Source organism: Carcharodon carcharias, chromosome 4 (assembly GCF_017639515.1).
Source record: "Carcharodon carcharias isolate sCarCar2 chromosome 4, sCarCar2.pri, whole genome shotgun sequence".
NCBI lineage: Eukaryota > Metazoa > Chordata > Chondrichthyes > Lamniformes > Lamnidae > Carcharodon > Carcharodon carcharias.
In genome coordinates this window covers 202609708-202634114 of record NC_054470.1, presented here as the reverse complement: position 1 = coordinate 202634114, position 24407 = coordinate 202609708, and the positions used below count along the sequence as shown (strand labels likewise).

At 51.4% G+C, this 24407-nt stretch overlaps 1 protein-coding gene across 1 annotated transcript in view; it reads right to left on the bottom strand.

Moving 5' to 3' along the window:
• The window catches only part of spef2 (sperm flagellar 2), a 375455-nt gene that overhangs the window by 323971 nt on the left and 27077 nt on the right, over nucleotides 1–24407 (bottom strand). Inside the window, exon 4 of the mRNA XM_041185381.1 lies at nucleotides 12233–12335. Coding sequence (XP_041041315.1) covers nucleotides 12233–12335 — 103 coding nt within the window. The remainder of the gene's footprint in view (nucleotides 1–12232; nucleotides 12336–24407) is intronic.

Genomic DNA, 24407 nt, shown 5'->3' with positions numbered 1-24407 from the left:
GCTGACTGGTCTATAATTCCCCGTTTTCTCTCTACCTCTCTTTTTAAATAGTGGGGTTACATTAGCTACCCTCCAATCTGTAGGAACTGTTCCAGAGTCTATAGAATCTCGGAAGATGACCACCGATGCATCCACTATTTCTAGGGCCACTTCCTTAAGTACTCAGGGATGTAGATTATCAGGCCCTGGGGATTTATTGGCCTTCAATCCCATCAATTTCCCCAACACCATTTCCCTACTAATACTGATTTCTTTCAGTTCCTCCCTCTCACTACATCCTGTGTTTCCCAACATTTCTGGTATGTTATTTGTGTCCTCCTTTGTGAAGACAGAACCAAAGTGTGTATTTAGTTGGTCAGCCTTTTATTTGTTCCCCATTATAAATTCCCCTGTTTCTGACTGTAGGGGACCTACATTTGTCTTCACCAATCTTTTTCTCTTCACATACCCACAGAAACTTTTACAGTCAGTTTTTATATTCCCTGCAAGCTTACTCTCGTACTCCATTTTCCCCTTCTTAATCAATCCCTTGGTCCTCCTTTGCTGAATTCTAAACTGTTCCCAATCCTCAGGTCTGTTGTTTTTTCTGGCCAGTTTGTATGCCTCTTCCTTGCATCTTATACTATCTCTAATTTCCCTTGTAAGCCGTGGTTTGGCCACCTTTCCTGTTTTACTTTTGCACCAGGCAGGAACAAACAATTGTTGCAATTCACTCATATGCTCTTTGAATGTTTGCCATTGCCTATCCACCATCATCCCTTTAAGTAACATTTCCCAATCCATCATAGCCAACTCACGCCTCATACCATCATAGTTCCCTTTATTAAGATTCGGGAACCTAGTCTCAGAATCAATTACATCACTCTCCATCTTGATGAAGAATTCTATCATATTATGGTCGGTCATACCCAAGGGGCCTCGCACAACTAGATTGCCAATTATTCCTTTCTCATTACACAATACCCAGTTGAGAATGATCTGTTCTCTAGTAGGCTCCTCAACGTATTGGTCCAGAAAACCATCCTGTATACACTCCAGGAATTCCCCTTCTATGGTACTGTTACTAATTTGATTTGCCCAATGTATATGCAGACTAAAGTCACCCATAATTACAGATGTTCCTTTGTTGCATGCGCCTCTAATTTCCTGTTTACTGCCATTCCCAACATCACCATTACAGTTTGAGGGTCTATGTACAACCCCCACTAACGTTTTTTGTCCCTTAGTGTTTCTCAGATCTACCCATACAACTTCCACATCGTTGGAGCTAATATCTTTCCTCACTATTGCGTTAATTTCCTCTTTAACCAGCAATGCAATTCCACTGCCTTTTCCATTTTGTCAGTCCTTCCTCAATACTGAATACCCCTGGATGTTCAGTTCCCATCCCTGGTCACCTTGCAGCCATGTCTCCGTAATCCCGACTATATCATACCTGTTTACATCTATTTGCGCAGTTAATTCATCCACTTTATTGCTAATGCTCCTCGCGTTAAGGCACAAAGCCTTAAGGCTTGTCTTTTTAACATTACTTGTCCTTTTCCCACTATTTTTCACTGAGGCCCTGTTTGATTCTTGCCCTTGATTTCTCTGACTATCACTTTTCTTATTCCGATTTCTATCTTTTGTTCTTGTCTTTGTTTCCCCTTCCTCTGACTCCTTGCATAGGTTCCCATCCCCCTGCCATTTTATTTTAAACCCTCCCCAATCACTCTAGCAATTATTCCCCCTAGGACATCAGTCCTGGTCCTGCCCAGTTGTAACCCGTCCAGTTAGTACTGGTCCCACCTCCCCCAGAACTGGTCCCAATGTCCCAGGAATCTGAAACCCTCCCCTTCACAACATATCTTCGGCCACGTATTCATCCGATATATCCTGCTATTTGTACTCTAACTGGCACGTGGCACTGGTAGTAATCCTGAGATCACTACCTTTGAGGTCCTATTTTTCAACCTACTTCCTAACTCCCTATATTCTGTTTTTAGGACCTCATCCATTTTTTTACCTTTGTCATTTGTACCAATGTGTACCACGATCACTGGCTGTTCACCCTCCCCTTTCAGAATGTCCTGTAGCCGTTCTGAGACATCCTTGACCCTAGCACCAGGGAGGCAACATACCTTCCTGGAGTCTCGTTTGCAGCCACAGAAATGCAATCTATTCCCCTCACGATTGAATCCCATATAACTATTGCATTCCCACACTTTTTACTCCTCTCCTGTGCAGCAGAGCCAACCATGGTACAACGAATTTGGCTGTTGCTGCTTTCCCCAAGAGGCCATTCCCCTCAACAGTATCCAAAACGGTAAATCTGTTTCACCCCCTTGCTTATCAAGAATCTATCTAGCTCTGCCTTAAAAATATTCAAAGACTCTGCTTCCACTGCCGTTTGAGGAAAAGAGTTTCAAAGACTCATGACCCTCTGAGAGAAAAAAATTCTCATCTCTCTCTTAAATGAGTGACCCACTTATTTTTAAACAGTGACCTCTAGTTCTAGATTCTCCCACAAGAGGAAACCTCCTCTCCACATCCGCCCTGTCAAGTCCCCTCAGGATCTTATATGTTTCAATCAAGTCGCCTCTTACTTTTCTAAACTCCAGCAGATACAAGCCTAACCTGTCCAACCTTTCCTCATAAGACAACTCGCCCATTCCAGGTGTTAGTCTGATAAACCTTCTCTGAACTGCTTCTGACACATTTACATCCTTCTTTAAATAAGGAGACCAGTGCTGTACACACTACTCCAGATGTGGTCTCACCAGTGCCCTGTACAACTGAAGCATAACCTCCCTACTTTTGTAATCAATTCCTCTCACAATAAATGATAACATTCTATTAGCTTTCCTCATTACCTACTGTACCTGCATACTAATCTTTTGTGATTCGTTCACTAAAATACCCAGATCCCTCTGAATCTCAGAGCTCTAAAATCTCTCACCATTTAGATAATATGCTTCTCTTTTATTTCTTTCTGCCAAAGTAGACAATTTCACATTTTCCCACATTATACTCCATTTGCCAGATCTTTGCCCACTCACTTAACTTATCTATATCTTTTTGAGCCTCCTTATGTCTTCTTCACTTACCTACCTATCTTTGTGTCATCAGCAAATTTAGCAACTATCCCATCTGACCCTTCATCCAAGTCACTTATATAAATTGTAAAAAGTTGAGGCCCAGCACTGATCCCTGTGGCTCACCACTCATTACATGCTGCCAACCAGAAAAAGATCCATTTATGTCTACCCTCTGTTTCCTGTTAGCCAGTCAATCTTCTATCCATGCCAGTATGTTACCCCCCTACACCATGAGCTTTTATTTTCCACAGTAACCTTTGATGTGGAACTTTATCAAATGTCTTCTGGAAATCTAAGTACAGCACATTCACTGGTTCCCCATTATCCACAGCACATGTGACTCCTTCAAAGAAGTCCTATAAATTGGTTAAACATGATTTCCCTTTCACAAAACCATGTTGACCCTGCCTGATTGCCTTAAACCTTCCTAAGTGCCCTGCTACAACATCTTTAAGAATAGCTTCTAACATTTTCCCTATGACAGATGTAAAGCTAACTGGCCTATGGTTTCCTGCTTTCTATCTCCCTTCCTCCTTGAATAAAGGAGTTCCATTTTCTATTTTCCAATCTAATGGAACCTTCCCCAAACCTGGGAAATTTTGGAAAATTAAAACCAACGCATCAACTATCTCACTCAGCACTTCTTTCAAGACCCTAGGATGAAGTCCATCAGGACCCAGGTACTTGTCGGCCCACAGCTTCAACAAATTACTCAGTACCACTTTGGTGATTGTAATTTTCCCGAGTTCCTCCCTCCCTTCTACTTCCTGATTTACAGCTATTTCTGGGAGGTTACTTGTGTCCTCTATAGTGAAGACCGATGCAAAATACCTATTCAATTCATCTGCCCTCTCTCCAGGGTTGCACACAACAGTGTCCTAGAGGTTGATCTTCAATTCTGTACGACTCCAGGCCAGTCCTGGGGGACTGACAACCTTAATTCTAAGGTATTAAGGGAAGCAAGAGAAGAAACAGTGGCTTCTCTGATTGTCATTTTCCAATCTCTCTGGCTACAGGTGTGATGCCAGAGAACTAGAGGACAGCTAACATCGCACCATTGTTTAAAAAGGCAGGGATAGACCGAGTAATTACAGGACCAGACAGCAAAACCTTGGTGCTGGGAAAATTATTGAAGAAAATTCTGAGGGACGTTTCAGGACGCACTGATTAATCAAGATCAGTCAGGATGGATTTGCTAAGGGAAGATCATGATTGACTCATGTGATTGAATTTTTTGAGGTTGATGGGTATAGCTTGTTTAAAGTATGGAATTTGGCAAAGCTTTTGATAAGGTCCCACAATGCAAATTGGTCAGAAAAGCAACAGTTCATGAGATCCAAAGCAAGTCAGGAGAGGTGACAGCATAGTGGTATTATCACTGGACCAATAATCTAAAAACCCAAGGTAATGGGGGGCCGGGTTTGAATCCCACCACAGCAGATGCTCAAATTGGAATTCAATAAAAATCTGCAATTAAAAGACTAATGATGACCATGAAACCATTGCAAACTGCTGAAAAAATGCAGCCCAGGCCACCAACACCACCCAGGGAAGGAAATCTGCTGCCCCCACCTGGTCTGGCCCACGTGTGACTCCAGACCCACAGGTTGACTCTGAAATGGTCTAGCAAGCCACTCAGTTGTTACAAAGTCCCAAAAAAGTAATGAAACTGGAAGGACCCAGCCTTGTCGACTCTGCAAAGTCCTCTTTACAAACATCTGTCCCTTTTGGGAGAGCCGTCTCACAGACTAGTCAAGCAAAAGCCTGACATAGTCATCCTCACAGAATCATATCTTACAGGTAATGTCCCACACACCACCACCACCATCCCTGGATACGTCCTGTCCCACCGACAGGACAGACCCAGCAGAGGTGACAGCACAGTGGTATACAGTCGGAAAGGAGTTGCCCTGGGAGTCCTCAACATTGACTCTGGACCCCATGAAGTCTCATGGTATCAGGTCAAACATGGGCAAGGAAATGTCCTGCTGATTACCACGTACCGCCCTCCCTCAGCTGATGAATCAGTGCTTCCTCCATGTTAAACATCACTTGGAGGAAGCACTGAGGGTGGCGAGGGTGCAGAATGTACTCTGGGTGGGGGACTTTAACGTCCAATGCCAAGAGTGGCTCGGTAGCACCACTACTGACCAAGCTGGCCGAGTCCTAAAGGACATAGCTGCTAGACTGGATCTGCGGCCAGTGGTAAGGGAACCAACAAGAGGAAAAACATACTCGACCTCACCCTCATCAACCAACCTGTCGCAGATGAATCTGTCCATGACAGTATCAGTAGGAGTGACCACTACACAGTCATTGTGGAGATGAAGTCCCGCCTTCACATTGAGGATACCCTCCATAGTGTTGGGTGGCATTACCTCTGTGCTAAATGGGATAGATTTCAAACAGATCTAGCAACTCAAGATTGGGCATCCATGAGGCGCTGTGGGCCATCAGCATCAACAGCAGAGTCTGTAACCTCAGGGCAGCGCTTGCAACTCCAACTCACCTCAACCCCACCGCCCCTCACCAAGTGGTGACCTGACTGAGGTGTACAAGCTCATGAGGGGTCCAGATAGAGTGTACAATGATGCCCTGTTTTCCCTAGCTGAGGGGTTAGTTACCAGGGGGCATAGATTTAAGGTGATTGGTAGAAGAGTTAGAGGGGACACGAGGAAAAACGTTTTCACCCAGAGGTTGGTGGGTGTTGGAATTTGCTGCCTAAGTTGTTGGTTGAGGCAGATACCCTCAACTCATTTAAAAGGTACCTGGATCTGCACCTGAAGTGCTGTGGGATCATTCTGGACCCTATACACTGGGTGGGATCATTCTGTTCCCTATACTTTGGGTGGGGTCATTCTGGATCCTATACACTGGGTGGAATCATTCTGTTCCCTATACTCTGGGTGGGGTCATTCTGGATCCTATACACTGGGTGGGATCATTCTGGATCCTATACACTGGGTGGGATCATTCTGGATCCTATACACTGGGTGGGATCATTCTGGATCCTATAAGCTAGGTGGGATCATTCTGGACCCTATACACTGGGTGGGATCATTCTGGACCATATACACTGGGCGGGATCATTCTGGACCGTATACACTGGGTGGGATCATTCTGTTCCCTATACTCTGGGTGGGGTCATTCTGGATCCTATACACTGGGTGGAATCATTCTGTACCCAATACACTGGGTGGGATCATTCCATCACCTATACACTGGGTGGGATCACTCTGGATCTTATACACTGGGTAGGATTGGTCTGGATCCTATACACTGGGTAGGATTGGTCTGGATCCTATACACTGGGTGGGATCATTCTGTACCAAATATACTGGGTGGGATCGCTATGCACCCTATCCACTATGTCGGATAATTACGTATCCAATAGACTGGGTGGGATCATTCTGTGCCCTATATACTTGTGGGGGGTGGGATTATATTCGCTGGAATTCAGAAGAATGAGGGGGGATCTCATAGAAACCTATAAAATTCTAACAGGACTAGACAGGGTAGATGTAGGATGTTCCCGATGGTGGGGGAGTCCAGAACCAGGGGTCACAGTCTGAGGATATGGGGTAGACCATTTAGGACTGAGATGAGGAGAAATTCCTTCACCCAGAGAGTGGTGAGCCTGTGGAATTCGCTACCACAGAAAGTAGTTGAGACCAAAACATTGTATGTTTTCAAGAAGGAGTTAGATATAGCTCTTGGGGTGAAAGGGATCAAAGGGTATGGGGAGAAAGCGGGAGCAGGCTATTGAGTTGGATAATCAGCCATGATCATGATGAATGGTGAAGCAGGCTCGAAGGGCCGAACGGCCTACTCTTGCTCCTATTTTCTATGTAAAAACTGGCAGTGGGAAGTAGTGACGTATCAACTGATAACGAGCATATATCAGAAAGTAGTATCGAGGTGGACAGAATACTTAGAGAGTTTGATAGAATTAGAGTAGGCAATAGTAAGTCATTAGATGGAGTCAGAATAAGGGGGAAAGTAAAAAGCCTAAATCAGGGCTAATGGGCACGTACGTGAATGCACGGAGTGTGGTTCATAAGATTCGTGAACTGTGGGTACAGGGTAACAAATGGAATTATGATATTATTGCTATAACAGAGACCTGGCTCAAAGGAGGGCAGGACTGGGTGTTAAATATTCCTGGGTACAAGGTGTTTAGGAGAGACAGAAAAGGAAGGAAAGGGGAAGGGGGTGGTAGTATTGATTAAAGATGGTATTACAGTACTGGATGGAGAGAGAGGATGTTCCAGAGGGGTCAAAGAGGAAACTCTCTGGCTAGAGGTAAGAAATGAAAAAGATGCAATAGCATTGAATAGTGCAGTATATAGACCACCAACTAGTCGAAGGGATGTAGAGAAACAAATTTTGAAAGAGATTACAGAGAGGTGCAAGAGTTATAGAGTAATCATAGTAGGGGACTTCAATTATCCAAATATAAACTGGGATAGGAATAGTGCAAAGGAACAAGAGTGACGAGAGTTCCTGAAATGTGCTCAAGATAATTTTCTGCAGCAGTACGTTTCCAGTCCAACGAGAGGCCAGGCACTGTTGGACCTGGTTCTGGGGAATGAGTTGGCCCAATTGGATCAGGTATCAGTGGGAGAGCCTCTAGGGAACATGATCATTATATCATAAAGTTTAGGTTAATCATGGAAAAGGACAGGGAACAATTCAGAGCCGGGTTAATTAATCGGGGGGAAAGCCAACTTTGATGGGATGAGAATCCATCTCAGTCGAGTGAATTAGAATCAAATGTTGGCTGAAAGGACAGTGGCTGAACAATGGGCCACCTTCAAAGACAAAGCATTGCAGGCAATGTCAAGGTATATTCCCTTGAAGGGGAAAGGTAGGGCAAATAAATCCAGAGCGCCCTGGGTGACGAGAGAGATAGAGGTGAAGATGAAAAGGAAGAAGTGTGTGTACAATGGATTTCAGGTAGAAAATAAAATGGAAAATCAGGACTAGAGGGGAAGTGAAGAAACTAATCAGAAAAACAAGGAGGGAGCATAAAAAGAGACTGGCAGCGAACATAAGAGGGAATCCCAAGGTCTTCTATAAGCATGTGAATAATATAAGGGTGGTAAAAGAAAGGGTAGGGTCGATTAGGGACAAAAAAGGGGACGTGCATGTGGAAGCTGGAGAAATAGCAGAGGTGTTGAAGGAGTACTTTGCAAAAGTACTCTTTAGAAAGGAAGAAGATGCCACCCAGGCTGAGGTGAGAGAGGAGGTAACTGGTCCATTAGAAGAATTTACAATCGAGAGGTGGTGTTGGAAAGGCTATCTTTACTTATAATGGATAAGCTATCAGGACCGAATGAGATACATCCAAGGGTACTGAGGGAAGTGAGAGCGGAAATTGCAGAGGCACTAGTGATAATCTTCCAGTCTTCCTTAGACACAGGGGAGGTGCCAGGGGAGTGGAGAAATGTGAATGTTACATCCTTGTTTAAAAAAGGGGTACAAGGATTAAACGGGCAACTACAGACCAGTCAATTTGACCTCAGTGGTAGGGAAACTTCTGGAAACTATAGTACGGGATAAATCAATAGTCACTCAAACAAGTGCAGAAAAATTAAGGAAAGCCAGCGTGGATTCATTAATAGAAAACCATGTCTAACTGACTTGCTGGAGTTGTTTGAGAAGGTAACAGAGAAGGCTGATAAGGGAAATGCTGTTGATGTGGTGTATATGGATTTTCAAAAGGCATTGTATATAGTGCCACACAAAAGACTTGTGAGCAAAATTCTAGGTCATGGAATAAAACGGGAAAGTCAGCACTCGGTTAAGAAATTGGCTGAGTAACAGGAAACAGAGTAGTGATAAATGGTTATTTTTCAGATTGGAGAAAGGTTTGTAATGAGTTCCCTAGGGGTCAATATTATGCCCCTTGCTCTTCCTGATATATGTTAATGACCTGGACTGCGGTGTGCAGGGCATGGTTTCAAAATTTGCAGACGGTACGAAGATTGGAAATGTCAACTGTGACGAGGATAGTCTTGAACTTCAAGAGGACATGGACATGTTGGTGGATTGGGCAGACAAGTGGCAGGTGCAGTTCAGTGCAGAGAAGTGTGAGGTGATTCGTTTTGGCAGGAAAAATATGGTGAGACAGTATAAAATAGAGGGAGAGCCTCTAAAGGAGGTACAGGAACAGGGGGACCATGATGCATATGTAAGTAAACTACTGAAGATGGCAGGATATGTTGAGAGAGCAGTTAATAAAGCATATAGGATCTTAAGCTTTATTAATAGTGGCATCGAGTACAAGAGTACGGAGGTCATGTTGAACATGTACAAGACACTAGTTAGGCTTCAGCTGGAGTACTGCGTCCATTTTTGGGCACCATACTTGAGGAAGGATGTGAAGGCTGTGGAGAGAGTACAGGGAGATTCACAAAAATGATTCCTGGGATAAAAAAACTATGAAGATAGGTTGGCGAGTTTGGAACTCTTTTCCTTGGGAAAAAGAAGGCTGAGAGAAGACTTGATAGAGGTATACAAGATCCTGAGGGGTATGGTCGGGGTAAATAGTCAGGAAACCATTCCCACTCAAGAGAAGATCAAGAACTAGAGGGCACAGGCTCAAAATAATTGGCAAAAGTAGGGAGGTCATGTTGGAGTTGTATAGAACCTTGGTGAGACCCACAGCTGGAGTACTGTGTGCAGTTCTGGTCGCCACATTATAGGAAGGAGAAGACTGAGGGGCGACCTGATGGAGGTGTACAAGATTATGAGGGGCATGGACAGGGTGGATAGGGAGCAGCTGTTCCCCTTAGTTGAAGGGTCAGTCACAAGGGGGATTAAGTTCAAGGTGAGGGGCAGGAGGTTTAGGGGGGATGTGAGGAAAAACTTTTTTTTACCCAGAGGGTGGTGAAGGTCTGGAATGCACTGCCTGGGAGGGTGGTGGAGGCGGGTTGCCTCACATCCTTTAAAAAGTACCTGGATGAGCACTTGGCACATCATAACATTCAAGGCTATGGGCCAAGTGCTGGTAAATGGGATTAGGTAGGTAGGTCAGGTGTTTCTCACATGTTGGTGCAGACTCAATGGGCCGAAGGATCTCTTCTGCACTGTGATTCTGTGAAAAGGGGTAAATGTGACGGGAGGAATTTTTTTTTTACCCAGGGTGCGGCTGGAGTCTGGAACAAACTTCCTGAAAGGGTAGCGGAGGCAGGTTCGATTGAGGTATTCAAAAGGGAATTGGATTGTTACCTGAGAAGAGAGAATGTGTAAGGTTATGAGGATAAGGCAGGGGAATGGGACTAGGTCGAATGCTCTTTCAGAGAGGCAGTGCAGACTCAATGGGCCAAATGACCTCCTTCTCCTCTGTAAAGATTCTGTGCCACTGTGAATACCTGGAATGGATGGGGTGTCTTATGAGGAAAGGTTGGACAGGTTAGGCTTGTATCCACTGGAGTTTAGAAGAGTAAGAGGCAACTTGATTGAAACATATAAGATCCTGAGGGGACTTGACAGGGGGGATGTGGAGAGGATGTTTCCTCTTGTGGAAGAATCTAGAACTAGAGGTCACTGTTTATTTAAGACAGAGATGAGTAAAAAGAAATTCTCTCAGAGGATTGAGACACTTTGGAATTCTCTTCCTCAAAGGTGGTTGAAGCAGAGTCTTCGAATATCTTTAAGGTAGAAGTAGATAGATTCTTGATAAGCAAAGGGGGTGAAAGGTTAGACCATAAGACCATAAGACATAGGAGCAGAAATTAGGCCATTCAGCCCATCGAGTCTGCTCTGCCATTCAATCATGGCTGATAGGTTTCTCAACCACATTCTCTCCCTTTCTCCCCGTAACCTTTGATTCCCTTACCAATCAAGAACCTATCTATCTCGGTCTTAAATACACTCAATGACCTGGCTTCCACAGCCTTCTGTGGCAATGAATTCCATAGATTCACCACTCTCTGGCTAAAGAAGTTTCTCCTCATCTCTGTTCTAAAAGGTCTTTACTCTGAGGCTGTGGCCTCGGGTTCTCGTCTCTCATACCAATCGAAACATCTTCCCCATGTCCACTCTATCCAGGCCTTTCAGTATTCTGTAAGTTTCAATCAGATCCCCCCTCATCCTTCTAAACTCCATCCAGTATAGACCACATCATACCAGCCAACTTCAATCTGCGCCACAAGTTCATTTACCTTATTTCGTATACTGCGTGCATTCAGATACAACACATTCAGTCCTGTATTTCCCGTCCCCCTTCTCACTGTCGTCCCTTTATCTGATGTGCTTGAAGTTAGATTCCTAGCCCTTTCCAAACACTCTGTCCTATTTTGTTGTTCTGGAGACTTTAATAGCCTCTCCTGGGCTCTCCTTTCTTTTCAGTTTTTTCATAATTTTCCATGAAGTTGAATCCACCACCACACGCTAACCTGCTGCTTTGTTTCCCATTAGTCATACTTCTTGGAGTTTTATCCTTCCCTCCCCCCTTTCTAATTTAAAGTCCTGTTGACCACCCTATTTACCCTTTTCGCTAGAACATTGGTCCCAGATCGGTTCAGGTGGAGACTGTCCCAACTGTACAGATCCCTCCTGTTCCAGTAGTGATGCTAGTGCCCCATGAAATGGAACCCCTCTTTCCCACACCACCCCTTTAGCCACATGTTTACTTCCCTTATTCTCACGTCCCTATGCCAATTTGCACGTGGCTCGGGTAGTAATCCGGAGATTATAACCATTGAGGACCTGTTCTTTAATTTAGTTCGTAGTTCCTGATAATCCCCAAACAGGTCCTCTTTCCTAGTCTTACCTATGTTATTTGTCCCGACGTGAACCACAACTGGATCCTCCCTCTCCCTCTCCAATATCCTTTCAAGCTTATCAGGGGTAGGCAAGAATGTGGGGTTGAGGTTACAATCAGATTAGCCATGATCTTATTGAATGGTGGAGCAGGCTCGAGGGACCGAGTGGCCGACTCCTGCTCCGAATTCATATGTTCGTATGTTTATATGTAATTGTCCCTCTAAATAGGCAGAACAGCACAGCTCCACAATACACCTTTAACATCTATGTAACATTACAATTTTTACTACTTTTACTGCCCCATGTTGTCACAATGCCTACTGAGTGTGTGCTACGTGAACCGTGTTGCTTGTGTTCCAGAGGGAGACAGTAAACTTTGTCACCTGCCCTTGGAGAACTGATCAAAATCATCCTGTAGTTGGTGCTTGTTCAAAATCTCTCCAATCAGATATCCAGTTGAAAAATCCCTCGCCAACGAGCTGGGATCTTACAACAAGAAACAACAGTCAGTCTCAGAATGCTCAGTAGATAATTCAAAAAGAACTAACAAACAGAGTCTCTTTCCCTCTCCCCCCCCGCCTTACGCCCTCCTTCTCCCTCCCTTTCCAACTATCTCTGCCTCTCTTCCTCCCACTACCCCTCTCAATGCCTCTCTCCCTACCTCTATCTATCTCCCTCCCTCCCTCTCACCCTCCTCTCTCTCCCCTTCCCTTACTCTCCCTCTCCTTCCCTCCCTCCTTCTCTCAATCTCCCTCTTTTCTGCATTCACTTGCTCCCTCCCCCTCTCTCTCATCCTCCTCTCTCCCTCTCCTTCCCTCCCTCTCTTATCCTCCTCTCTATCTCCCCCTTCCTGTCTCCTTCCTTCTCTCTCTCTGCCCCTGCTCTCTCCCTCTCCCTCACCCTCCCTCCCTCTGTCCTGCTCCCTTTCCCTCACTCCCTCCCTCCCACTCGTTGCCTCTCTCCCTCCCGCTCTCCCCCCTTTCTCCCTCTCTCCCTCCCACTCTTACACTTGCCCTCTTTCTCTCCCTCTCCCCCTCTCTCTCTCTCTCCCTCTCTCTCCCCCTCGCCCATCTCCATCTTTCCCCCCCCCTCTCCTACTCTCTCTCCCCCTCCCTCTCTTTCCCAGTCTCAATCAGTCTCTCCATCCCTCCCTGTCTAACTCCCTCTCTACCTCCCTCTCTCTCTCCTGCCCTACCTCCCTCCCCATCTCCCTCCCACCCTTGCCTACCCTCACTCTCCCTTTCCCTCTCCCCCTTTCCTCTTCTCTCTCCTCCATCTCTCCCTCTCCACCCCTCCTTTTCCCTCTCTTCCTCCCTCCATCTTTCCCTGTCTCCCTCTTTCCCTCCCTCTCTCTCCCTCCCACCATCTCCCTCCCATCTCCTTCTCTCCCCCCTCTGTCTCCCTCTCTCTCCCAGCCTCCCTCCTTCTATCTCTCTCCCTCCCTCCTCCTTCTCCTCCCTTTGCCGCTTTCCTGGCTCTCTTTCTCTCTCCCTCTCTCACCCCCTCTCTTCCTCCCACTCTACCTACCTCTCTCACCTTTCCCTCTCACCGTCCCACTCCCTCTCTTTTTACCTCTCTCCTTCTCTCCCTTCCTCTTTCTCTCCCTCTCTTGATCCCAATCTCCCTCCTTCTCTCTCTCCATTTCTCTCCATCCATCACTCTCTCCCCCATCACTCTCGCTCTCCCCCCCACTCTCTCTCCCCCCTCACTCTCTCTCTCCCCCCTCACTCTCTCTCTCCCCCCTCACTCTCTCTCTCCCCCCTCACTCTCTCTCTCCCCCCTCACTCTCTCCCCCCTTTTCTCCCGCTCCCTCTTTCCCTCTCTCCCTCTTTCCCCCTCTCCCTCCCTCTCTCGATCCATCTCTTTCTCTCTCCACCTCTCTCTTCCCACCTCTCTCCTTCTTTCTCTTCCCCCTCCTTCTTTCCCTCTCTCCCTCTCACCCTCACCCTTTCTCTGTCCCTCTATCCCTCTCTCCCCCTCCTTCTCTATCTCTCACCCCCACTCACTCTCTCGGTCCCTCCCTCCACCTCCCTCTCTCTCTCTCCCTCTTTCCCTCCCTCGCTTTCCCCCTTCTCTCTCTATGTCTCGCTCTATCTCCTGCTCTCTCATTTGCCTTCTTTCTCTCCCACCCGCTCTCTCTCCCCTTCTCTCTCGCCCCCGCCATTTCTCCCTCTCCCTCTCCCCTCTCCCTTCCTGTCCCTCCCTCTCTCTTTCTCCGTCACTCTCTCTCATCCCCTCTCCCTCGCTCCGTCTCCTTCTATCTCTCTCTCCGTCTTCCTCTCCCTCCCTCCCTTTCCCTCACTATCTCCCTCTTTCCCTCCCGCTCTATCCACCTCTCTCCCTCCCGCTCTCCCTCGCCCTTTCTCTCCTTCCCACTCTCTCTCCCTCTCGCTCCTTCTCTCTCTCACTCTCCATCTCTCTCTCCCTCCCTCTCTTCCTCTCCACCTCTCTCTGCCTCTCTCTTGGTCTCTCTCCCTCACTCCTCTCTCTCTCTCACCCCCTCCCTTTTTTCCCTCTCCCCCCTCCCTATTTCTCCCCCCTCTCCCCCAACTCCATCCCACATCTCCTGTCTCACCCAACTCCTCACTCTCTCCCGGTCCCTCTTTCTCCTCCTCCTGTTCTCTCCCCCACTTCTCTCCCCCTCTCATTCCCTCCCCTTCCTCCACCTGCCCCTCCTTCTTTCTCCCCATCCCCCTCCCTCTCTCACAACCCACCTGCCTCTCCCCCAACCCTCCTCCTCCCTCTTCTCCATTTCACCCTCCCTCTCTTTCTCCCTCCCCCTCACTCGTCTCTCCCCTCCATCTCTATCTCCCTCCCCTCCGCTCCGTTTTTCCCCCTCTTTCTCTCCTTCTCCTTACCCCCTCACTCTTTACTTCTCTTACCCTTCCTCTCTCACCTCCCTCTGTCCCTCTTTCCCCCTCCCATCCTCCCTCTTTTCCCCCTCCCTGACCCTCTCCCTACCACCTCCCTCTTTCCCCCACCCACTGTCCTTCCCGCTTTCCCCCTTCTCTCCCTCTTTACTCCTCCCTTCATCTTTCCTCCCTCTCTCCCTCTTTCACTGTCCCACCTTCCCTTCTTTTCCCCTCCCTCCTTCGTTCTTTCCTCCCCCTCCCTCTTTGCCCCTTCCCTCTTTCTCCCTCGCTCCCTACCTCTTTGTCCCCTCGTTCTTTCACCCTCCCTCCCTCAATCTTTCCCTCTCTTGCCCCTGCCTCCCTACCTCCCATTCCTCCTTTCCTTGCTCCCTCTTTTCTGCCCTCCCTCCCCTTCCCCCTCCCCTACCTCCCTCTTTGCCCTCCTTCCCCTTCCCTCATTCATCAAGTCTCCCTCCCACTTTCCCTCCTACTCTTTCCCTCTTACCCCGTCCCTCCCTCTTTCCCCCTCCATCCCTCCTTCTCTCCCTCACTCCTCTTTCTTCCCCTTCCTCCCTCAATCTCTCCCTCCTTTCCTCTGTCATTCTCCCCCTCCTTCCTCCCTCTTTAACCCCCTTACTCCCTGCCTCTTTCCCCTCCCTCCCTTCCTGTTTCCCCCTCCCTCCGCCTTTACTCACCTCCTTCCCTCTATCCCCCTTCCTCTTTCACCCAGCCCCCCTCCCTCTTTCCACCTCGCTCCCACCATTTTAACACCCCCACTCCTTTTTTACCCCTCCCTCCCTATTTCCTTCCTCCGTCTTTCCTCCCTCCCTCCTTCTATCCTCCATCCCTCCTTCTTCCCTCACTCTTTCTCGATCTTTCCTCCCTTTTTCTCCATCTTTCTATCTACCTCCCTCTTTCCTCCCTCCCTCTTTCTCCCTCTTAGTCCCCCCTCCCTCCCACCCTCTTTCTCCCCCTCCCTCCCTTCCACACCTTTTTCCTCCTCTCTCTCCCTCCCTCTTTCCCCCCTTACTTCCTACATTCCTCTTTCTCCCCCTCCCTCCCTTTCTTGCTCCCCTCCCTCCCTCTTCCTTCCTCCCCCTCCCTCCCTCATTCTCCCCTTAATCCCTCTTTCATCCCTCCTTCCCCCCTTCATTCTCCCCTCCCTCCCTCATTCTCCCCTCCCTCCTTCCTTCATTATCCCATCCCTCCATTATTCTCACCCTCCCCTCTTTCTTCCCCTCCCTCCCTTTCTCTCCACCCCTCCCTCCCTCTTCCTCCCTCTCCCTCGATCGCTCTTTGTTCCATCCCTCCTTCTCTCCCTGTCCCTCCCTCATTCTCCCTATTTCCTCCATCCCTCTTTCCTCCCTCATTCCTCCCTCCCTCCTTCTATCCTCCATCCCTCCCTCTTTCCTCCCTCCCTCTTTCGCCCTCTTTCTTCCCTCCCTCCCTCCTTCTCCCTCTTTCCTCCCTCCTCCCTGTCTACATCTTTCCCACTCCCTCCCTCTTTCCTCCCTGCCCCCCTTTCTACATCTTACCTCCCTCCCCCTTTCTCCTCCTTTCCTCCCTCACTGCCTCTTTCCTCCCTCCTTCTTTCCTGCCTCTTTCTCTGTCTTTCCTATCTCCCTCTTTCTCCCTTTTCCTCCCTCGCTCCCCCTTTCTCCCCTCCCTCTTTCTCCCTCTTTCCTCCCTCCCTCTTTCCCCCTTCCTTTTTCCAGCCTCTTTCTCCCTCCTCCCTCTCACCCTCCCTCCATTCCTCTATCACTCCATCATACTCTCTCCCTCCCACAATGTCTCTATCTCCACCTCCCTCCTTTTCCCTTTCCTCACTCCATCCTTCTCTCCTTCCCTCCCTCCTTCTCTCCCTCCCGACCTCCCTCATTCTCTCACATTCTCTCCTTCCCTCCCTCATTCATTCTCTCCCTCCCTCATTCATTCTCTCCCTTCCTCCCTCCCTCATTCTCTACCGCCCTCCCTCACCCCTCCCTGCATCTCCCCCTTACTCCCTCCATCGCACCCTCCCTCCCCCGCCTCCCTCTCTCCTTCTCCCCTACCTCCCCCTCCCCCTGCCTCCCTCCCTCCTTCTCCCCTCCCTCCTGTACCTCCTTCTCCCCCTCCATCCCCCTCCCTCATTCTCTCCCTCACCTCCTTCTCCACTCCCTCATTCTCTCTCTCTCTCCCTCTCTCATTCTCCCCCTCCCTCCCTCATTCTCCCCCTCCCTCCCTCTCTCATTCTCCACCTCCCTCCCTCCCTCATTCTCCCCCTCCCTCATTCTCCCCTACCTCCCTCCCTCATTCTCCCCCTTCCTCATTCTCTCTCTCTATCTCTCCCTCACTCTCAGTCTCTCCCTCACTCTCAGTCTCCCCCTCCCTCCCTCAGTCTCCCCCTCCCTCATTCTCCACCTGCCTCATTCTCCCTCTGCCTCATTCTCCCCCTTCTTCCCTCACTCTTTCTCCCCCCCATTCTCTCCCTACCTCCTTTCTTCTCCCCTCCCTCTTTCTCTCTCCCTCCCGCATTCTCCCCCTCCCTCATTCTCTCTCACTTTCCCTCCCTCATTCTCCCCTCCCTCATTCTCTCTCACTCTCTCCCTCCCTCATTCTCCCCCTCCCTCCCTCAGTCTCCTCCTCACTCCCTCATTCTCCCCCTCTCTCCCTCACTCATTCTGCCCCCTCCTCATTCTCCCCTTCCCTCCCTCATTCTCCCCCTCCCTCATTCTCTCTCTCTCTCCCTCCCTCATTCTCCCCTCCCTCATTCTCTCATTCACTACCTCCCTCATTCTCCCCCTCCTTCAGTCTCCCTCTCCCTCCCTCACTCATTCTCCCCATCCCTCCCTCACTCACCCCCTCCCTCCCTCACTCATTCTCCCCATCCCTCCCTCACTCATTCTCCCCCTCCCTCCCTCATTCTCCCCTCCCTCATCTTCGCTCTCTCACTCCCACATTCTCCCCCTCCCTCCCTCATTCTCCACCTCCCTCCCTCATTCTCCACCTCCCTCATTTCTTCCCCCCTCCCTCATTCTCTCTCTCTCTCCCTCCCTCATTCTCTCTCTCTCCCTCCCTCATTCTCCCCCTCCCTCATTCTCTCTCTCCCCCTCCCTCATTCTGTCTCTCTCCCTCCCTCCCTCATTCTTCCACACCCTCATTCTCTCTCTCTCCCTCCCTCCTTCATTCTGCCCCTCCCTCATTCTCTCCCTCCCTCATTCTCCCCGTGCTCATTCTCTCTCTCCCTCCCTTCCACATTCTCTCCCTCCCTCCTTTCTTCTCCCCCCCCTCCCTCATTCTCCCCACCTCCCTCCTTCATTCTACACCTCCGTCCCTCCCTCCCTCATTCTCCCCCTCCCTCCCTCCATCATTCTCCCCCTTCCTCCCTTCCTCATTGTCCCCTCCCTCATTCTCGCTCCCTCCCTCATTCGCTCCCTCCTTCCCTCCTTTCATCCCTCCCTCCCTCCCTGATTCTCTCTCTCCCTCATTCTCCCCCTCCCTCCCTCATTCACCCCCTACCTCCCTCATTCGCCCCCTACCTCCCTCCCTCATTCTCTCGCTATACATCGCTCCCTCTCTCTCCCTCACTCATTCTCTCCCTCCCTCATTGTCCCTCTCCCTCATTCTCCCCTCCCTCCCTCATTCTCCTCCAGCCTCTTCTCCCCCTGCCTCCCGCATTCTCCCTCCCGCATTCTCCCCCTCCCTCATTCTCTCCCTCACTCCCTCAGTCTCCCTCCCTCATTCTCTCTCTCCCTCCCTCATTCTCCCTCCCTCCCTCATTCTCCCCCTCCCTCCCTCCCTCATTCTCCCACTCCCTCCCTCATTCTCCCCCTCCCTCATTCTCTCCCTCCCTCCCTCATTCTCAATCTCCCCCTCCCTCCCTCACTCATTCTCCCCTACCTCCCTCATTCTCCCCCTCCCTCCCTCATTCTCTCTCTCCCTCCCTCATTCTCCCCTCCCTCATTCTCTCACTCACTACCTCCCTCATTCTCCCCCTCCCTCAGTCTCCCCCTCCCTTCTTCACTCATTCTCCCCCTCCCTCCCTCATTCTCCCCTCCCTCATCTTCGCTCTCTCACTCCCTCATTCTCCCCCTCCCTCCCTCATTCTCACCCTCCCTCCCTCATTCTCTCCCTCCCTCATTCTCAACCTCCCTTCCTCATTCTCACCCTCCCTCATTCTCCACCTCCCTCCCTCATTCTCCCCCTCCCTCCCTCCATCATTCTCACCCTCCCTCCATCATTCTCACCTCCCTCCATCATTCTCAGCCTCCCGCCCTCCCTCATTCTCACCCGCCCTCCCTCCCTCATTCTCACCCTCCCTCCCTCATTCATTCTCACCTCCCTCCCTCATTCTCACCCTCCCTCCCTCATTCTCACCCTCCCTCCCTCATTCTCACCCTCCCTCCCTCATTCACACCCTCCCTCGTTCATTCTCACCACCCCTCCCTCATTCTCACCTCCCCTCCCTCATTCCCAGCCTCCCTCTCTCCCTCATATTCACCCTCCCACATTCTCAAACTCCCTCCCTCACTCATTCTCACACTCCCTCATTCTCACACTCTCTCCCTCCCTCATTCTCTCCATCCCTCCCTCATTCTCACACTCCCACATTCTCCACCTCCCTCCCTCCATCATTCTCAGCCTCCCGCCCTCCCTCATTCTCACACTCCCTCCCTCCCTCATTCTCTCCATCCCTCCCTCATTCTCATCCTCACTCCCTCCCTCATTCTCACCCTCCCTCCCTCCCTCATTCTCACCCTCCCTCCCTCCCTCATTCTCACCCTCCCTCCCTCATTCTCACCCTCCCTCCCTCATTCTCACCCTCCCTCCCTCATTCACACCCTCCCTCCCTCATTCACACCACCCCTCCCTCATTCTCACCACCCCTCCCTCATTCTCACCACCCCCTCCCTCATTTTCACTACCCCCTCCCTCATTCTCACTACCCCCACCCTCATTCTCACTCCCTCCCTCATTCTCACACTCCCTCCCTCCCTCATTCTCACCCTCCCTCAGTCTCCCCCTCCCTTCTTCACTCATTCTCCCCCTCCCTCCCTCATTCTCCCCTCCCTCATCTTCGCTCTCTCACTCCCTCATTCTCCCCCTCCCTCCCTCATTCTCTCCCTCCCTCATTCTCAACCTCCCTTCCTCATTCTCACCCTCCCTCATTTTCCACCTCCCTCCCTCATTCTCCCCCTCCCTCCCTCCATCATTCTCACCCTCCCTCCATCATTCTCACCTCCCTCCATCATTCTCAGCCTCCCGCCCTCCCTCATTCTCACCCGCCCTCCCTCCCTCCCTCATTCTCACCCTCCCTCCCTCATTCATTCTCACCTCCCTCCCTCATTCTCACCCTCCCTCCCTCATTCTCACCCTCCCTCCCTCATTCACACCCTCCCTCGTTCATTCTCACCACCCCTCCCTCATTCTCACCTCCCCTCCCTCATTCCCAGCCTCCCTCTCTCCCTCATATTCACCTCCCACATTCTCAAACTCCCTCCCTCACTCATTCTCACACTCCCTCATTCTCACACTCCCTCCCTCCCTCATTCTCTCCATCCCTCCCTCATTCTCACCCTCCCACATTCTCCACCTCCCTCCCTCCATCATTCTCAGCCTCCCGCCCTCCCTCATTCTCACACTCCCTCCCTCCCTCATTCTCTCCATCCCTCCCTCATTCTCACCCTCCCTCCCTCATTCTCATCCTCACTCCCTCCCTCATTCTCACCCTCACTCCCTCCCTCATTCTCACCCTCCCTCCCTCATTCTCACCCTCCCTCCCTCATTCACACCCTCCCTCCCTCATTCTCACCACCCCTCCCTCATTCTCACCACCCCTCCCTCATTCTCACCACCCCCTCCCTCATTCTCACCACCCCCACCCTCATTCTCACCACCCCCACCCTCATTCTCACTCCCTCCCTCATTCTCACACTCCCTCCCTCCCTCATTCTCACCCTCCCTCCCTCATTCTCACCACCCCTCCCTCATTTTCACCACCCCCTCCCTCATTCTCCACCTCCCTCCCTCATTCTCCACCTTCCTCCCTCCCTCATTCTCCACCTTCCACCCTCATTCTCCACCTCCCTCCCTCATTCTCCACCTCCCTCCGTCATTCTCACCCGCCCTCCGTCATTCTCACCCGCCCTACCTCATTCTCAGCCTCCCTCCCTCCCTCATTCTCACCCTCCCTCCCTCATTCTCTCCATCCCTCCCTCATTCTCACCCTCCCACATTCTCCACCTCCCTCCCTCCATCATTCTCAGCCTCCCGCCCTCCCTCATTCTCTCCCTCCCTCCCTCATTCATTCTCACCCCCACCCTCATTCTCACCCTCCCTCCCTCATTCTCATCCTCACTCCCTCCCTCATTCTCACCCTCACTCCCTCCCTCATTCTCACCCTCCCTCCCTCATTCTCACCCTCCCTCCCTCATTCACACCCTCCCTCCCTCATTCTCACCACCCCTCCCTCATTCTCACCACCCCTCCCTCATTCTCACCACCCCCACCCTCATTCTCACACTCCCTCTCTCATTCTCACACTCCCTCCCTCATTCTCACCCTCCCTTCCTCATTCTCACCACCCCTCCCTCATTCTCACCACCCCCTCCCTCATTCTCCACCTCCCTCCCTCATTCTCCACCTTCCTCCCTCCCTCATTCTCCACCTTCCTCCCTCATTCTCCACCTCCCTCCCTCATTCTCCACCTCCCTCCATCATTCTCACCCGCCCTCCGTCATTCTCACCACCCCTCCCTCATTCTCACCACCCCCACCCTCATTCTCACACTCCCTCCCTCATTCTCACCCTCCCTCCCTCATTCTCACCACCCCTCCCTCATTCTCACCACCCCTCCCTCATTCTCACCACCCCCTCCCTCATTCTCCACCTCCCTCCCTCATTCTCCACCTTCCTCCCTCCCTCATTCTCCACCTTCCTCCCTCATTCTCCACCTCCCTCCCTCATTCTCCACCTCCCTCCGTCATTCTCACCCGCCCTCCGTCATTCTCACCCGCCCTCCCTCATTCTCAGCCTCCCTCCCTCATTCTCAGCCTCCCTCCCTCATTCATTCTCACCCCCTCCCTCATTCTCACCCTCCCTCCCTCATTCTCATCCTCACTCCCTCCCTCATTCTCACCCTCACTCCCTCCCTCATTCTCACCTCCCTCCCTCATTCTCACCCTCCCTCCCTCATTCACACCCTCACTCCCTCATTCTCACCACCCCTCCCTCATTCTCACCACCCCTCCCTCATTCTCACCACCCCCTCCCTCATTCTCCACCTCCCTCCATCATTCTCCACCTTCCTCCCTCCCTCATTCTCCACCTTCCTCCCTCATTCTGCACCTCCCTCCCTCATTCTCCACCTCCCTCCCTCATTCTCACCCGCCCTCCCTCATTCTCACCCGCCCTCCCTCATTCTCACCCTCCCTCCCTCATTCTCACCCTCCCTCCCTCATTCTCACCCTCCCTCCCTTATTCTCAACCTCCCTCCCTCATTCTCAACCTCCCTCCCTCATTCTCACCCTCCCTCCCTCATTCTCACCATCCCTCCCTCATACTCACCCTCGCTCCTTCCCTCATTCTCACCCACCCTCCCTTTCTCCCCCTCCCTCCCTTATTCTCCCCGCCCTCCCTCGTTCATTCCCCCCTCCCTCCCTCATTCATTACCCCCCTCCTTCCCTCCCTCATTCTCGCCCTCCCTCACTCCCTCATTCTCCCCCTCGCTCCCTCCCTCATTCTCCCCCTTGCTCCCTCCCTCATTCTCCCTCTCCCTCATTGTCCCCTCTCTCCCTCCCTCATTCACACCCACCCTCCCTCATTCTCTCCCTCCTTCATTCTCACCCTCCCTCCCTCATTCTCACCCTCCCTCCCTCTCTCATTCTCTCCCTCCCTCCCTCATTCTCACCCACCCTCCCTCCCACATTCTCACCCTCCCTCCCTCATTCTCCACCTCCCTCCCTCATTCACCACCTCCCTCCCTCATTCACCACCTCCCTCCCTCATTCACCACCTCCCTCCAACATTCTCACCCTCCCTTCCTCATTCTCACCCGCCCTCCCTCATTCTCACCCTCCCTCCCTCATTCTCACCCTCCCTCCCTCATACTCACCCTCCCTCGTTCATTCTCACCACACCTCCCTCATTCTCACCTCCCCTCCCTCATTCCCAGCCTCCCTCTCTCCCTCATATTCACCTCCCACATTCTCAAACTCCCTCCCTCACTCATTCTCACACTCCCTCATTCTCACACTCCCTCCCTCCCTCATTCTCTCCATCCCTCCCTCATTCTCACCCTCCCACATTCTCCACCTCCCTCCCTCCATCATTCTCAGCCTCCCGCCCTCCCTCATTCTCACACTCCCTCCCTCCCTCATTCTCTCCATCCCTCCCTCATTCTCACCCTCCCTCCCTCATTCTCATCCTCACTCCCTCCCTCATTCTCACCCTCACTCCCTCCCTCATTCTCACCCTCCCTCCCTCATTCTCACCCTCCCTCCCTCATTCACACCCTCCCTCCCTCATTCTCACCACCCCTCCCTCATTCTCACCACCCCTCCCTCATTCTCACCACCCCCTCCCTCATTCTCACCACCCCCACCCTCATTCTCACCACCCCCACCCTCATTCTCACTCCCTCCCTCATTCTCACACTCCCTCCCTCCCTCATTCTCACCCTCCCTCCCTCATTCTCACCACCCCTCCCTCATTTTCACCACCCCCTCCCTCATTCTCCACCTCCCTCCCTCATTCTCCACCTTCCTCCCTCCCTCATTCTCCACCTTCCACCCTCATTCTCCACCTCCCTCCCTCATTCTCCACCTCCCTCCGTCATTCTCACCCGCCCTCCGTCATTCTCACCCGCCCTCCCTCATTCTCAGCCTCCCTCCCTCCCTCATTCTCACCCTCCCTCCCTCATTCTCTCCATCCCTCCCTCATTCTCACCCTCCCACATTCTCCACCTCCCTCCCTCCATCATTCTCAGCCTCCCGCCCTCCCTCATTCTCTCCCTCCCTCCCTCATTCATTCTCACCCCCACCCTCATTCTCACCCTCCCTCCCTCATTCTCATCCTCACTCCCTCCCTCATTCTCACCCTCACTCCCTCCCTCATTCTCACCCTCCCTCCCTCATTCTCACCCTCCCTCCCTCATTCACACCCTCCCTCCCTCATTCACACCCTCCCTCCCTCATTCTCACCACCCCTCCCTCATTCTCACCACCCCTCCCTCATTCTCACCACCCCCACCCTCATTCTCACACTCCCTCTCTCATTCTCACACTCCCTCCCTCATTCTCACCCTCCCTCCCTCATTCTCACCACCCCTCCCTCATTCTCACCACCCCCTCCCTCATTCTCCACCTCCCTCCCTCATTCTCCACCTTCCTCCCTCCCTCATTCTCCACCTTCCTCCCTCATTCTCCACCTCCCTCCCTCATTCTCCACCTCCCTCCGTCATTCTCACCCGCCCTCCGTCATTCTCACCACCCCTCCCTCATTCTCACCACCCCCACCCTCATTCTCACCCTCCCTCCCTCATTCTCACCACCCCCTCCCTCATTCTCACCACCCCCTCCCTCATTCTCCACCTCCCTCCCTCATTCTCCACCTTCCTCCCTCCCTCATTCTCCACCTTCCTCCCTCATTCTCCACCTCCCTCCCTCATTCTCCACCTCCCTCCGTCATTCTCACCCGCCCTCCGTCATTCTCACCCGTCCTCCCTCAT